Source organism: Bos indicus, chromosome 15, assembly GCF_029378745.1.
Source record: "Bos indicus isolate NIAB-ARS_2022 breed Sahiwal x Tharparkar chromosome 15, NIAB-ARS_B.indTharparkar_mat_pri_1.0, whole genome shotgun sequence".
Classification (NCBI taxonomy): Eukaryota; Metazoa; Chordata; class Mammalia; order Artiodactyla; family Bovidae; genus Bos; species Bos indicus.
Window position 1 is genome coordinate 55,945,126 of NC_091774.1, and position 17,407 is coordinate 55,962,532.

At 39.0% G+C, this 17,407-nt stretch overlaps 1 protein-coding gene across 3 annotated transcripts in view; it reads left to right on the forward strand.

Annotated features, from left to right (window-relative positions):
• The window catches only part of UVRAG (UV radiation resistance associated), a 328,846-nt gene that overhangs the window by 264,700 nt on the left and 46,739 nt on the right, over positions 1-17,407 (forward strand). Inside the window, exon 14 of one of the 3 annotated variants that reach the window (XM_070803925.1) lies at positions 5,953-11,453. The exons of the other annotated variants lie outside the window; for them this stretch is intronic. Coding sequence (XP_070660026.1) covers positions 5,953-6,129 — 177 coding nt within the window. The 3' untranslated portion in view covers positions 6,130-11,453. Of the gene's footprint in view, positions 1-5,952; positions 11,454-17,407 lie in introns of those variants that run through there. 3 annotated transcript variants of the gene reach the window in all.

The following is a 17,407-nucleotide window of genomic DNA, read 5'->3' on the forward strand; positions in this document are numbered from 1 at the left end:
ATGAATCAAGGCAAATTGGAAGTCATCAAACAGGAGATGGCAAAAGTGAACATCAACATTTTAGGAATCAGCAACCTAAAATGGACCAGAATGGCTGAATTTAACCCAGATGACCATTATATCTACTAGTATGGGCAAGAATCCCTCGAAGAAATGGAGTAGCCATCATGGTCAACAAAAGAGTCTGAAATGCAGTACTTTAATACAGTCTCAAAAATGACAAAATGATCTCTATCCATTTCCAAGGCAAACCATTCAATATCACAGTAATTCAAGTCTATGCCCTGACCAGTAATGCTGAAGAAGCTGAAGTTGAACGGTTCTATGAAGACCTACAAGACCTTTTAGAACTAACACCCCAAAAAGATGTCCTTTTCATTATAGGGGACTGGAACGCAGAAGTAGGAAGTCAAGAAACACCTGGAGTAACAGGCAAATTTGGCCTTGGCATATGGAATGAAGCAGGGCAAAGGCTAATAGAGTTTTGCCAAGAGAATGCACTTATCATAGCAGATACCCTATTCCAACAACACAAGAGAAGACTCTACACATGGACATCACCAGATGGCCAACACCGAAATCAGATTGAGTATATTCTTTGCAGCCAAAGATGGAGAAGCTCTATCCAGTCAGCAAAAACAAGACTGCGAGCTGACTGTGGCTCAGATCATGAACTCCTTGCTAATTCAGACTTAAATTGAAGAAAGTAGGGAAAACCACCAGACCATTCAGGTATGACCTAAATCAAATCCCTTACCATTATACAGTGGAAGTGAGAAATAAATTTAAGGGGCTAGATGTGATAGACAGAGTACCTGATGAACTATGGATGGAGGTTCGTGACATTGTATAGGAGACAGGGATCAAGACCATCCCCAAGAAAAAGAAATGCAAAAAGGCAAAATGGTTGTCTGAGGAGGCCTTACAAATAGCTGTGAAAAGCAAAGGAGAAAAGGAAAGATATACCCATTTGAATGCAAAGTTCCAAACAATAGCAAGGAGAGATAAGAAAGCCTTCCTTAGTGATCAATGCAAAGAAATAGAGGAAAACAATAGAAGGGGAAAGACTGGAGATCTCTTCAAGAAAATTAGACATGCCAAGGGAACATTTCATGCAAAGACGGGCTCAGTAAAGGACAGAAATGGTATGGACCAAACAGAAGCAGAAGATATTAAGAAGAGGTGGCAAGAATACACAGAAGAACCATACAAAAAAGATCTTCATGACCCAGATAATCACGATGTTATGATCACTCACCTAGAGCCAGACATCCTGGAGTGCGAAGTCAAGTGGGCCTTAGGAATCATCACTATGAACAAAGCCAGTGGAGGTGATAGAATTCCAGCTGAGCTATTTCAAATCCTAAAAGATGATGCTATGAAAGTGCTGCACTTAGTATGCCAGCAAATTTGGAAAACTCAGCAGTGGCCACAGGATTGGAAAGGTCAGTTTTCATTCCAATCCCAAGGAAAGGCAATGCCAAAGAATGCTCAAACTACCACACAATTACACTCATCTCACACGCTAGTAAAGTAATGCTCAAAATTCTCCAAGATAGGCTTCAGCAATACTTGAACTGTGAACTTCCAGATGTTCAAGCTCGTTTTAGAAAAGGCAGAGGAACCAGAGATGAAATTGCCAACATCCACTAGATCATCAAAGAAGCAAGAGAGTTCCAGAAAAATATCTCTTTCTGCCTTATTGACTATGCCAAAGCCTTTGACTGTGTGGGTCACAACAAACTATGGAAAATTCTGAAAGAGATGGGAATACCAGACCACCTGACTTGCCTCTTGAGAAGTCTGTATGCAGGTCAGGAAGCAACAGTTAAAACTGGACATGGAACAACAGACTGGTTCCAAATAGGAAAAGGAGTACGTCAAGGCTGTGTATTGTCACCCTGCTTATTTAACTTATATGCAGAGTACATCATGAGAAACGCTGGGCTGAAAGAAGCACAAGCTGGAATCAAGATTGCTGGGAGAAATATCAATAACCTCAGATATTCAGATGACACCACCTTTATGGCAGAAAACGAAGAACTAAAGAGCCTCTTGATGGAAATGAAGGAGGAGAGTAAAAAAGTTGCCTTAAAGTTCAGCATTCAGAAAACTAAGATCATGGCATCCAGTCCCATCACTTCATGGCAAAGAGATGGGGAAACAGTGTCAGATTTTATTTTTCTGGGCTCCAAAATCACTGCAGATAGTGACTGCAGCCATGAAATTAAAAGATGCTTACTCCTTGGAAGAAAAACTATGACCAACCTAGACAGCATATTAAAAAGCAGAAACATTACTTTGCCAACACAAGTCCATCTAGTCAAGGCTATGGTTTTTCCAGTAGACATGTATGGATGTGAGAGTTGGACTCTAAAGAAAGCTCAGCACCAAAGAATTGATGCTTTTGAACTGTGGTGTTGGAGAAGACTCTTGAGAGTCCCTTGGACTGCAAGGAGATCCAATCAGTCCATCCTAAAGAAAATCGGTCCTGAATATTCATTGGAAGGACTGATGCTGAAGCTGAAACTCCAATACTTTGGCCACCTCTTGTAAAGAACTGACTCATTTGAAAAGACCCTGATGCTGGGAAAGGTGAAGGCGGGAGGAGAAGGGGGCGACAGAGGATGAGATGGTTGGATCACATCACCGAGTCTATGGACATGAGTTTTGAGTAAACTCTGGGAGTTGGCAATGGACAGAGAGGCCTGATGTGCTGCAGTCTTTGGGGTCACAAAGTGTCGAACACAACTGAATGACTGAACTGATCTGAACTAAATGTTGAGTAGAAGAAGCAAAACAAAAGAGAATCTCCAGAAAGTTACTCTATTTATGTATAGTTCAAAAATGGGCAAGATTAGACTGTATTGTTAGGGATGAAAACTATATAAAAGCATGGAAAATGACAAGCTCTGAGAGACAGAGGGGCTGTAATGAGAAAGGGGTCACAGGGAGCTGGTAAGGCTCCAGCATCCCGTTTCTTGACTAAGTAGTGGTTATACCGGGGTTTGCTTTTACTTTTTTTTATTTTATTTTTTTCTAATTTTATTTTATTTTTAAACTTTACATAATTGTATTAGTTTTGCCAAATATCAAAATGAATCCGCCACAGGTATACATGTGGGGTTTGCTTTTAATGATCCTTTAAACAAAGCATTTTGCTTTGTATGTTGTATCCTCACATGTAAACAGTTATAGGAAAACAGCAATTAAAAAAGTATATATGTGGGAATTTCCTGACAGTCCAGTGGTTAGGACTCAGCACTTTCACTTCCAGGCCCTGAGTTCAATCTCTGGTCAGGGAACTAAGGTCCTGCAAGCCATGTGGCACTGCTGGAATAAAATATATATGACACCATTCTTAGAGTCTTTGAGACATATTTACAAATGCAAAGGACTGGATAGTCATTGTCATAAACCAGAGGAAAAAGAATTTTGAAATAGAGCACTTGGAAATTCATTTGTCTTAGCTTCAAGAATAAGAATGTCTGCTTTTATTAATTTTACCTATATGCAAAGCACTTTTTCTTCTTTCTAATTTTTACAATAATGGCTTTTATTATTATCCTTATTTTACAAATGAGGAAACTGAGGCTTAGAGTAATTAAATAACTCCTTGGTAGAGGAGGAATTTTAAAGAAATCACTTAATAGATTTTAAATAAATTACTGAAAGAAATCTGCGTGGACTAGTTTTGACCTTTTTTTTCCTTCTCCATCTTGCGGTAAGATAAATTGAAAACAACTTTTGTGAACATTTAAAAATATGTAATATGAAAATAAGCTCTGAACAAATGAATAGACTGAGTTTGGGATAGATATCTGGTTTTTTTTTCTTTTTTAAGATATCGTTTCTTTGTGCCCTAAAGTATGAAAGATTTCCAAGTGTCTAGTAGTAAATGAGTTTGTGGATGTTTTGGCATTTACCACTTGTAGGTCAAGCCCCTGCACTCAGCGTTAAAATTGAACCTAATTAGAAGAGAAAGAGAGAAACAATGTCTACATTTTTTATATACTAGTTGTGATGGTCACTTTATCCAGAGTTTGCTGGGCTGTGACAACTAAACTAACTCTCATGAAAAGGAAATTACTTTGTCTAGCTAAGCCTCCCCCGCTCAGAAAAAAAGTTGTTTTAGATTTAATTTGTAATGTCACTTAAGGTTCTTCCTAAAGGCTTGTGAACCTTCACCTTCTTTTAATAAGGCTTCATAATGACAAAGTCCCCTGAGAGTGAAATCATCTATGTGGAATGTGCCCATGTCTTTAAAAAAATTCTGATAAACATCACTTCATGGTATTTAAGAGATTAAAAAAGACTTAAAATACATAAATGTTACTTTCAGGTTATTATAGCCAAGGAAACCTGTGGCCCAGCTATCAAAACATCTTAGCTGCAGCAAGTTCTGAGCAGTGGGCTTAGCCAAATTGGTTAGCCCTTTTTAGGACTGACTATACTGTCTTTGGAGTTGACCTTTAACTTACGATATAGAATATAATTGTTTCATCTCTGAGGCACATTTATGTATCCCTTTGCCCCAACACTAATTCATCATCTGCTTTATAGTAATTCCACTCAGACGTCACCATCAAGCCCATTGGAGGCTACTAAAGGATGTGAGTGCATGTATTTCCTAATCAGTGACATTAGTTTATATCTCCTTATTAAGGTACCCATTAAATTCATCCTGAGAGAGATAACATGAACACTAATGCACTTCACATCTTCCATCAGTGCTTTTTTATTTATTTCTATAATGGAGTTATTAATATCTGAATTTAAAAGTACAAGAGAATGCAAAGCTTTTAGTAATGGTCTACGATCTTTTACTTTGGCAAGATGTGGAAGATATGAAAAGCAAAGTCATCCATTATTATGTTGACATTTTTATTCTCTATCTCTAAAACATAGCCATTAAAATATACATGATACCGTTTATTTTTAAAGTAAGTTAATATCTTTTATATAATCGCCTCTTCTAAATAAAGTATATTATCTTAGTTTCCCTATAATTTATCTTTAAGTTATCTTGGTTTTCTAATTTTAATTTGAAACTCAAGAGTATATGTCCCTTTTGAATATGCCAGTCATAAAGTACTAATTGAATGTACTGTTCTAGGCTCTGGTGGGTATAAAAGTAGATGCCCTGTATGAAAAACAGTCCACATGTGTATAAAATCTAACTATTCTGGTGAATTCCCTTAACCAAAATAGATACTCCATAAATCTCTCTTCATTTCCATTCATTAGCACTTGCATTTGAGACATTTGGCAAAGTTGCTAATATGACTTTCCATTTGAGAAATCCATAAACTACTGCCTTCAAGGCCTACAGCAGCAGCTGGTACCTTTTTGTTTTGCTTTGAGTTTTTGCTATTACTGTTATTTCAAAGCTGGTAACATGAAATGAATAACGCCAAGAAGTAGCAGTTTGGCAGATCCGTTAGCACACACACTCCTGTTCGTCTCACTACCGACGGCGTTATTACCGTCTGCCTTTGGTCCTCACTCTTAGTCTGTTACCCCAGGTGCAGAAAGAGAAGGTTAGGTAGTGCAGCCTTTTTAATTTGCTCCTTACATCAGACTTCCTCTATGGTGAGTAAAACACAATATCTTAGACGCATTATATTTAAATCTGTACTAACATTCTCTTTCCCCCAAATAATCACATGGTTCAGTACTAGTGCCCACGTTTACTGGTGCTGCATTAGTTTGGGTTTAATAAGAAGCAGACTTCAAGAGGGAATTAGAGGGACAAATGATTTATTGAAAGAAGGAGCAGAGGAAGGTGAGAAGAGCCTTCAGACTGCAGTACAGATATGATACTTGTAGAAGAAGGAAGGAAGGAAGGAGAACTGAGTTGGAAAACTCTTGGACTACAACTCAGGTCTAAGTTGATGTGAAATACTCAAGCCAAAGCTGCTCACTGGAAGAGTCCCATGTTTTACCCTATAGGGCCTACCTCAGCAACATTGCTGTGCATGTCATTGGCTTGGAGCAGCCTGTATGGAGTTTGGCATGAATGCATCGAGGATCCAGAGGTGCAGTAGCTGGAGCCATCAGCCTTCATATGTATTCCCTGCTGCAGAAGATCTAAGGGACGCATTTTATGACTTACATGACTTCAAATAAGTTTAACACCTCAGTTCAGAATGTAATACTGCCAATACAGTGTTATTGTAAAGGTTAAATAAGGTTAAATAATGTATTTTAAAACCTTGGGACATGATAATACTTAATAAATATTAGTTCTTTTTCTGCTGTCTAGAATGTGATGGTTTTCTAACTTACTTTCCATAGAAGAACATCGTTAGAGTAGCAAATGTGCTGATGTTGTCTATATTAGTACTACTCAAGGTGTGTTCTACAGACCAGTATGTTACTAGCAGCAAAATAAGGAGCTTATACCAGATGTAAGTCAATGATGTCAATAAACACACTACTTAGTTCAAATGCAAATTTTTTTTCATATCAAGACAAGTAAGGAAGCAGTGTGTTTAGTTAAATTCCACCACAAGCCCCTTATTTATTGCGTATTGGCACTTTGAATAGTGTTGGACTTTAGTCAAATATAACCAAAATGTAATATCCTTTTAAAAATCAGATTTTCTTTTTCACCGTATATACAACTTCATTATACCTATTTCTGCTTGTCTGCTAAAGAGGAACTCACTGGAAGCTGGGCCCTGGTAACTCATGTTACTTATGTCAGTGAAAGCCAGTAGCACTGTTAGCATTTGTCAGCTTCAGGGCCTGTGATCAAATATCAAAGTAGGCAGGTTTGTCACTGTCACATTTCTAGGCCCCTTGCCTAACTCTTACCAGCAAATACTCATCGAGCTTCCGCCCCCTCGAGATACCGTGTGCCTACTACTGTCCAGTGTTCTCACTCTGCTCTGTTACAGCCTTGCGAGCCCCCAAGTTGTGATGCTCCACCAAAATCTGCCTTCCCTCACAGTTCCAGGGAACTCCAAGTCCTGTTCCCTCAGTAATGCAGAGGTGACTTGATCTCCTAGTTACAAATTTGCAATTTAAGATTTGAGCCTGTTACTGGAACAATATTAGACACATTTTTGAACTGTGGATGCCATATCTAAATGCATGAGTTATAATCTTTCTTTGGTTCATTTCACCATGTATACCAGAAATATTTGTCATCACACATCTGTAAAGCTGCTGACCTCTGCCCTAAAGTGGGTGTTGAGTTTTCCCACAACCTTTCACTTTGGTAACCTTCTTCCATGGGATGATGTTGGGCACCGAGACATGAATCCAGGAAGTCAATCAGACCTTTTCCTTGTATGTTTAAGGATTTAAAATATTAGCTGCATATTGTTTTTAGTTGCAGGCATCCTTTCATATTCACACACATACACACACTTTCATATTGAAACTAATTAGATGGAGATTTAGTGTGTTTTTTTTCTATGTATTCCCAGGTCTTTGACGATGTGTTAACATGATGTAGTAGACTAAGAATATCTAGTTTTGCCTTCATGCTTTTAAAAACTAAAGTGCATGTTTCATAAAATTAAAGTGTCCCAAGAGTCGGTTAATATAAAGTAATATTTTGCCAAGGTCATAAGTGATTTAATATGAAAGATCATATTTTATCGTAACCATAACAGACTTAGCAAAACCTCGGCAGACAAATTGCTGGTTTAGAAATGATCTGAACTTACTTTTCCCCAAAACACAAAACCCACAAGATTGTGTATATAAGGCAACAGGCATTATTTCATTGATCCCCAAGGTTGTGGATCTAGCGGCAGCTATTACAACGTGCTTTGTTTTTATTATTGCTCTGTTTAGTCAGTCATCCAAATTCTAGCCATTTCTGTTTATAGCAAGATAGAGCATATAACCCAGGCAGCACAGCTAGTCATACCTTTTTATTGATGTAATTTGACTTATTTTGGTTCCTTTCCTGGTGTCTAACATTTTGTGAAGCCCTAACATAAATTATTGGCTTGTATAACCCACTGCATCACCTTCACCCAGAGATTTGCTGCCTGTGCAGTTCCTTAATTTTCAAGTGTGAGAGATTTATTTTTCCTTAGTGAGTCCTAATGTTTCTGCACACACACGCACACATGCTTGTGCATGTGTGTGGGTATATAGGAATGCCAGTGAGAAAGTCCAACTTATTCTTGGTTAATTCCTGCATGAGATTCTGGAGAAATCTTTAAACTTAATAGATACTGGTTGCTGTGTTCTCAAGTTGACTTGATCGTGAACAGTTTGGTGGTGGTTTTAAATTTTTGCTCCAATTTTGCTTATTTTTCCTGGGGATTCTGACTAGTCAGGGTGCTGTACGCTTCATGTCCTCAGTGAATACTTACCGACTGTGTAACTGACCAATGACATTTCTTAAGCCCATGTAAATGACTCAGATACTATTACAAATATTGTATGTCAGACAAGCACTCTATGAGATAGATGGCCTTGTCCCCACTTGACAAACGAAGATTTTGGAGCTCAGAAAATGTAAACACTTTACCCAAAGTCATACAGTTTATACATGAAAGATTGGGATACTTTATCAGAAGATTTTTTTATGTACATGATTATATTTGATCTTTCAGTCCTTGAAGTGGACAGAATAAATTCATTTCTATGCTATTGAGTACATGGTCACTATAGTGGGCCTGGCTCAGTCCAGTACTATCCTCTGAACTCTGATATTACTTGGTGTTGGTTAAAGTTTGTAGGTCAGTAATGGCGTTGGTCACACCATTTTAGTGTGGTCACCAATGGCCGACTTTTGTTAAGTGATTCTCTGTTGCCTCCACGGTAGAGCCCCTGCTCAAATACTTGGTCTTCAAGTAAGCACTTTTATAATGAAAAAACAATGTGTATGGAGGGCAGGGGGTGGGGGCAAGCCTTGCAGATCTGTCCATGTCAACCACCTGCTTAAAACCTTCAAATCATTTCCCGAGGTTACCTTCCCACAACCCTTCCCCCTCAAAAACAAACATTTCAGCATGCCAAAGGCTTCACATGATCTGTCTTCTTCCTCCCTTTTCAGCCTCACCTTCTGCTGCCACTTACCCCAAAACCCCTGCCACTGGCCCTTTATGCCAGGAAAGCTGAACTACTTCACTGAGGTGAGGCCCACCTTCTGCTTCTGCTTTTTTTTAAATCCCCTTTTACCCCCTTTACTTGATACCTCCCCCTGTCACTCATGTGCTAAATTCCCATTCGGTCTCCACTGTACAGCTCCGTGGTCTTTCCTACTATAAGCCTTTCTTTACCTTCCTGAATAGAGTTATTATTCATCTTCTACTTTCCCTGCTCAACTTTAAAAAAAAATACTCATTTGGAACTTGCCTCGCAGCCCAGTAGTTAGGACTGGGTGCTTTCACTGCTGTGGGCCCAGGTTCCATCCCTGGTCGGGGGACCAAGATCCTACAAGCTGTGTAGCCTGGCCAAAAGACAAAACAAAGCCTCAGTCAAATATATCAGTATTTTTACATGTCTGTTGTCATTTATTGTATATGTAGATGTTCCCTACTAGACTAATAAACTCTGTTAAGGATGAGAGACCAAAATTTACTCATCCCTTTATCCCAACACAGTGTCTAGCACCAAAAATGGACTGAGCAAAGGTTTGTGCCTGGAAGACAGAAAGCATCAGTGACCCTCCTCTGGGAATTAAGGAATGAAAATTTAACACTAAAAGGAAAAGCCTGCCATTTGAAAGGAGAGCGGGGTACACATTAGTATCAAATGAAACTAGTGTCTTCACTTCTTATAAATGTGCTGGGCTTTGCATGTGTCTAGGACAATAATGCAGGGCTTTGAGAAGTGGAGTGAGATTAAAGAGAAGTTATACAGTGAGAGAGCATTTTCCTTTGGTAATAAGTTAGAGGTTATTGAGTACCTTTTTCTCTTCTAGTCAAACAGAAAGCTGACAAATGTTTTCCAAGTGTTATCAGAATTTTCTAATCTTTTGTCTTTCACTGACATTTTTATTTAATCATTTCAGATGCAATAGTAAATTACTGACCTTGTGTGTAATTCAACTAGTGCACTTAAAATGGCAATACAGGACAGATTGTTACCAGCTCACCAGGATGTGTGATGTGATACCATTTGAAGCTCTGAAAAGAGAAGGGAAGGGATTGTGTCTTCAGATAACTCAACCCTGGAGTTCTGGCCCATTAATACAGTTTTTAGTTGTATAAAAGTTACACATGCTGCTAGTTTAGCGAGTCAAATAGTTCCTTAAGGTTTATTATGAAACAGTATTTTTCCCTGTACCTTAAAGGAAACTACTTTAGTAATTTGAACAGATTCTGTCTTATGTGTGTTAGTCTCTTAGTCGTGTCCAACTCTTTGTGACCCCCATGGACTATAGCCCGCCAAGCTTCTCTGTCCATGGAATTCTCCAGGCAAGAATACTGGAGTGGGTTGCCATTCCCTTCTGCAGGGGATCTTCCCAACCCAGGGATCGAATCCGAGTCTTCACCATCTGAGCAACTGGGGACACTTACCTCCAAGTCACTAAATAACCTGACAGTATCGCTTCTTCTTGGGTTTTAAGATTATCAGTGATTCCTTCAGTAGAGGATGATAGTCTAGCTCCCTTTCACCACATCTTTACTGCAGGCATATTCCATTCTACCAATATGGGTTCGTATTTAAACTACCAGTTCTATATAAAGTTCCCTCATAGATAAGACATACAGTATACTATGATTCAGAGAAGGCAATGGCACCCCACTCCAGTACTCTTGCCTGGAAAATCCCACAGACAGAGGAGCCTGGTGGGCTGCAGTTGATGGGGTTGCAAAGACATGACTGAGTGACTTCACTTTCACTTTTCACTTTCCTGCATTGGAGAAGGAAATGGCAACCCACTCCAGTGTTCTTGCCAGGAGAATCCCAGGGACGGGGGAGCCTGGTGGGCTGCCGTCTATGGGGTCGCACAGAGTTGGACACGACTGAAGTGACTTAGCAGCAGCATACTATGATTACTTTTTCTCTACCTAATATTTTTTTGTTTTCTTTGAAGTTTATGATTCTCTTATTTTTACTTTGATTAGTTTTCAATATGCTTATACCTAATTCTACCCCAAACTCTCCACCAGTTATCTAAATCTCCTCTCAAGATGTTCAGACATGTCAGATGTACAGTCAGTCAGTTGCTTGTCAGATTTTCAGTCAATTTAATCTTTGGAAATCTCTCCTGCTCCAGTCTGACCTGCTCCGTTCTCTTTGCCTTACCTAAAATCCTCAGGATTCCCATCACTTCTCTTGTGTTGAAATTCATTTTCTGAATGGATTCCATGTCTTCTTCTTTCTCAGGTTACTCTCGTTTTGTTGACAAATGTCTTCCTTTAGCTTCCTGAGAAAGGATGTATGGAGGTAAATTTTGGTGACTTTGTAAAACTGAAAATATCTTTATTCTTTTTTTATTTGGTATGAAATAAGCTGGAAATAATATATATATATATATATATATATATATTTTTTTTTTTTTATATACCTATCAGTTCAGTTCAGTCGCTCAGTCGTGTCCGACTCTTGCGACCGCATGAATTACAGCATGCCAGGCCTCCCTGTCCATCACCAACTCCCAGAGTTCACTCAAACTCAGGTCCATCGAGTCGGTGATGCCATCCAGCCATCTCATCCTCTGTCATCCCCTTCTCCTCCTGCCCCTAATCCCTCCCAGCATCAGAGTCTTTTCCAATGAGTCAACTCTTCGCATGAGGTGGCCAAAGTACTGGAGTTTCAGCTTTAGCATCATTCCTTCCAAAGAATACCCAGGACTGATCTCCTTTAGAATGGACTGGTTGGATCTCCTTGCAGTCCAAGGGACTCTCAAGAGTCTTCTCCAACACCACAGTTCAAAAGCATCAATTCGTCGGTGCTTAGCTTTCTTCACAGTCCAACTCTCACATCCATACATGACTACTGGAAAAACCATAGCCTTGACTAGATGGACCTTTGTTGGCAAAGTAACGTCTCTGCTTTTCAATATGCTATCTAGGTTGGTCATAACTTTCCTTCCAAGGAGTAAGCGTCTTTTAATTTCATGGCTGCAGTCACCATCTGCCGTGATTTTGGAGCCCAGAAAAAGAAAGTCTGACACTCTTTCCACTGTTTCCCCATCTATTTCCCATGAAGTGATGGGACCAGATGCCATGATCTTCGTTTTCTGAATGTTGAGCCTTAAGCCAACTTTTTCACTCTCCTCTTTAACTTTCATCAAGAGGCTTCTAGTTCCTCTTCACTTTCTGCCATAAGGGTGGTGTCATCTGCATATCTGAGGTTATTGATATTTCTCCCAGCAGTCTTGATTCCAGCTTGTGCTTCCTGCAGCCCAGCGTTTCTCATGATGTACTCTGCATAGAAGTTAAATAAGCAGGGTGACAATATACAGCCTTGACGTACTCCTTTTCCTACATAGGTATATAAAATAGCAACACCGACTCAATGAACAGGAGTTTGAGCAACCTTTGGGAGATAGTGAAGGACAGGGAAGCCTGGCGTGCTGCCATCCATGGGGTTCCATAGAGCTGAACACAGCTTAGCGACCTAACAACAACAGATATATTTTAAAGAATTTTCAAGTCAGTGCTCCATTATATTTTAGCTTCCAGTATTACTTTTGATGTTTGGTTTTTGTATTTGATTAGCCTAAAGATATTTGACTCCCCCACCCACCTTTTTTTTAATGTGATCTATATACTTTGTTTTGCTTTGCCTTGTTTCCTTTCTGGAAATCTGTAGAAAACCTCTTGTCCTCAGTGTTTTAAAATTTCAGGCTGATGGGCCCTTGAGTTTATTTTTATCCATTGTGCTGGGTACTCAGTGAATCCTTTTAGTCTGAAAATTCAAGTCATTGAGTTCTGGGAAGTTTCTTTGAATTATTTCATTGATGATTTCTTCTTTATTTTCTGTTTCTAGACTACTGTTGTATTTAGGTAATAGATCTTCCGCACTGATCCTCTAATGTTATCTCTTTTCTCCTGTTTTCCATCTCTTAGTCATTTATTTTAACTCCTCAGACATTCCCTTAACTTTGTATCTTGCCCATCTATTTTTTGTTGTTCATATTTCACTTTCATATTTTAAATTGCTAAGAACTCTTTTTTTCTCTGAATAGCATCCTGTGTGTAGTATCGTCTTTTATCCATCTGAGCATATTAATGGTTTTTGAAATATTTATTCTTATTTTTGTTTTCAGTTTGATCTTGATATTGTCATTTGCCTTAGAGGCACTTCTTAAGTTTAATGATACTTGATTGCATATTTCTTTTTAAGAGGAGAGGACTAGAAAACATTGGGAGCTCTTTGTGTTGTTAACTCTGAGGTTCACTTGCTGGGCTCTTTTCATTGGGGAATACCGAATGTCATCCTTCTTAGGTCTTTCCTCTGGGCTTGTCGAGGATCTTTCAGTATCCACCTGTAAAGTATTTGCCTGTGTTCTGGAAGCAGAGTGGAGGGAAGAGGGCTACAGACCTTAGCATCTAGTATGCACACTTTCATTTAATCCCTTGCTGGCAGTACAGTGCCTTTGCCCTTACCTGTGTTGATGTTTCCCTCTCCAAAATCTAAAATTCTAGTTTATTTGCCAAGGTGTAAGAGTGCTTGTTGCCTCAGTCTATGGAATTGAGAGGGGATCTGGAAATATAATTGTCCTGTTTTTTTTTTTAATTGAGGTATAAGTGACGTACAACACTATATCAATTTCAGTGCATAACATAATGACTCAGTATTTGTATACACTGCAAAATGATCACTCAGTTTTCTGTTTTTAGCCCCACTTTTACTGCCAGTTTAAGAAGTACTTAGGGGCCACCAATTCCTGAGCCTTATGGTTGTTACTGAATTATAGCTCACATTGCCTCTCAAACCCCCTCTTCTGGCTTAGAATTCAGCTTTTTAAAAATCTGTCTATCCTGCTTTTCAACTTCCAAAATTTTGTTGCTGTTATAATCTTTGCAGCTCTTTCTTTGCTGTATTTACATATAAGCACAATACATACAGGGGATAATAATTTAAAACATTACTGTCTTCTCATTAGAAACAAAGGAAGCGTAAAGATAGAAAACCCCATTACTGACACTTTATGGAAGTTTCAGGAGGTTGCAGAAGTCAGTGTACATGTTTCAATCTGCCATCTTAACCCACAAGTTCCCAAAAGTTTTTAAGTAGAGAAAAGTTTTTATAAAGGTAAAAGAAACCAGCAAACTTTAAAATATTTTTTATTTTAACCGAATTCAGCTTGATTTTATTTCCAACAGTAGAAGAATGAATCTAAATAAAACTAGTGAATGTCTCAAAGCCACAACCAGGTTTTGATGAATATTTTTCCTTTTGTGATCAAGAATTAAAATCCAGAAGGTCACAAAACCTAGAGATTCGGAGATATTTCCACTAATTTCCAACACTTTTCTCCAGTTTTCCTAGGAGATACTCATCATGCTTCTCAAAGTTAATTGATGAGGTATTATTACCCTCTGAGAAACTTCATACATTAGACTGGGAAAAGAGAGAATGAAGTAGGTTAGAAAGTTGGTTCTGCCCCTCCTAATGTTCTTCCATAATATACACTTCACAGAAATAGTATCTTGGGAAGAGCATTATTTGATATTCATAACTTTAAATCAGATAGGCTAGAGTTTTATTGGTTTTATCAGTTGTGTAATCTTTAGGAGTTACTTAACCCTCTGAACTTGTATCTTCATCTTTGAAGCAAAGATTAAGTACAGTTGGCCCACCATGTCCATGGATTTGGCATCCCTGGTAACAGTGGGCCCATGCAGGGACTTGAGCATCTTTGGATTTTGGTATCTTCAGGGTTCTTGGAACCAATCCCCTACTGATACCAAGGGGCATCTGTAATATTTTGAGGGTATATAAACTTTAAATAAGATACGATATTAAAGAACCTGAAGACCAAATGATACCCATTTTTCTTCTTACTGGTTCAATCAGGGTAAGCTTTTCAGTGTATAACATTTAGACTCCATCTGAAGAGAGGATAAGCTTTTAAAAGATAAGCCAGAGATGGAGACCTTCCTGGAAGGATAGACCTTCCAGACTGAAAGAATAGCGTGACAAAAGCATGGTTATGTCAAAGAATCAAGTCTGAGACTTGTTTAAAGACTGGCAAGTACTTCCAGGTGTTTTGGACTGTCCAGCACATGAACGGCTGCAGCACAATGGGAGTGAGGCTGGGAAGGTTTTGATATAGGGGCACCTCAGCAAGAAAATTAAAAGGCTGGTGTTCTCACATATTGCAGCACTGAGTGAGATACAGACAAAGCAAGGATCCATTGGGAAAGCAAGGCCCCCTTCTCTGGTAAAGCTTATTTAATATGGCTTTTTAACAGCTTGATCTGATAGAGATCAAAATTATAATGGAAGTTATTGATAAACTTGGAAAAATATATGAGATATATATATATATATATATATATATATATATATACACACACACACACTCTAAACAAGTATACTTGTCATGTAACTTGTTTGTTACTCTAAACAAGTCAAGAACGGTAAGTAAAGACTATGTCCAAGAGAAGAAGATTGCTATCTTTATGTTTCAAAGGCCATCAGGGGAATAAGGAGTAAAATTAAACCTTGATGATGGATCAGAAGAAATCAGAAAGGAGTTTTTAGTTCCCTTGAGAAATAATATTTTTTATCAGATCAAACTGCCCAGTAGTGAAATGAAAAGCTTGAAGTGAATTAAAAATCTAGTCATTAGAGGTATATATACTAGAGCTAAATAATTATCAGAGATGTTGTAGAAAATGGGACTGTTTTGTGAAATGGTAAAAGCAAGTGCCTTCTAAGGTTATGCTCAACTCCATATGATTTTGTGCCTGACCAGGGCTCTTCTAGGTGTAAACTTTGTATCACGCTTTGCCCACAACAAACTATTCCACAAACTAGAACCTTGAGGATGGTTACAGATCCCCTGAGACAGTCCTGTCCTTTAGTCAACTATTTAAGCTGCTTGAGAGAGCTCCAGAAGCTGTCACTGGAGAGGAGGATTTTCTCCACAGTTCTGCTGAAAACAGTGGGACAGTCTCCATCCAAGTGGAGCCTTTGGCACTACTCCACAGACCTCAAGAACATCTTCACCTGCGTGGGAGCCTCCAGCCACCTTGAGACAGGGCTTACCACCCCTGGCAAACCCCCAGTAGCTCTAAAACTCTTTCCTTTTCTTTGTCTTAACTGAAATCTGAGCCCCTTCCATTGGAGACTTGTTTTCTGACACTCCACAGGAGCAGAAGGTGATGAAGATGGAGGTTGGGATGGGTAATTTGTCCATTTCTCATTACCATTACTTTTCCCTCCTTGTTTAAAACCATCATCTTGCTTTGGAGCAGTTTAACTGTTCAACTATCATACCTAGCCACTGTTGCTGCTGCTGCTAAGTCACTTCAGTCATGTTCAACTCTGTGCGACCCCATAGATGGCAGCCCACCAGGCTCCCCCATCCCTGGGATTCTCCAGGCAGGAACACTGGAGTGGGTTGCCATTTCCTTCTCCAATGCGTGAAAAGTGAAAGTGAAGTCGCTCAATCCTGTCTGACTCTTAGTGACCCCATGGACTGCAGTCCACCAGGCTCCTCCATTCATGGAATTTTCCAGGCAAGAGTACTGGAGTGGATTGCCATTGCCTTCTCCTACCTAGCCACATCATCTGGTATTCTGGCTATTTCTTTGGGGCACTCAGAACTTGGAACCTCACTTAAGATCTTCCGTTCTAGGCCACTACTTCTATAGTAACTGTGTTTTTACCCTAATATCATCCCCTGTCTTTCCCATGTTCTCTCTTGCTCCTGTGCTTTTATGCCTGCAGTTTCCTCCCTTTGGAACTGTTTCCGTACTCTTTCACCTGATAAAATCCAGCTTGCAGTGTGTGGCCGGATAGGTTATCACTTCTTTCCCAGGTGGATCTGTCTCCCCTAGAGTTGGTCAGGCCTTCTTCCTCTGTGTTCCTATAATTTTCTCTAATTTGATATTTATTATTCTTTAATATATTTTGTTTCTGATTTTTAAATGTCTTTTCTACTATATTATTATTACCTGAAAAGCAAGTACTCCCTGTTCTTTATTTTGTAACTTTTTAACCCATGGCCTGGTGCGTAGAAGGTGTTCAGTACCTCCTGGAAGAATGCATACGATTCCAGCTGCTTGTCTTCTGTGTGCCCGTATAAGACTGTAAAGGTCGAACAAAAAGTAGGAGACCGGTATTATTACTATAGCTAGTTCATATCTAGCTCAAATAGGTAATAATTAAATAACTAGTTAAATAATTAAATACAGACACACCACTGGTGGACTTAGGTTCAGAATGTAAGTCTGCCCTTTACCTGCTATAGTTTTATGCTTTATTCCTGTTAACCTTATCAGTGTCACCCTACTTTTGTGTTTCT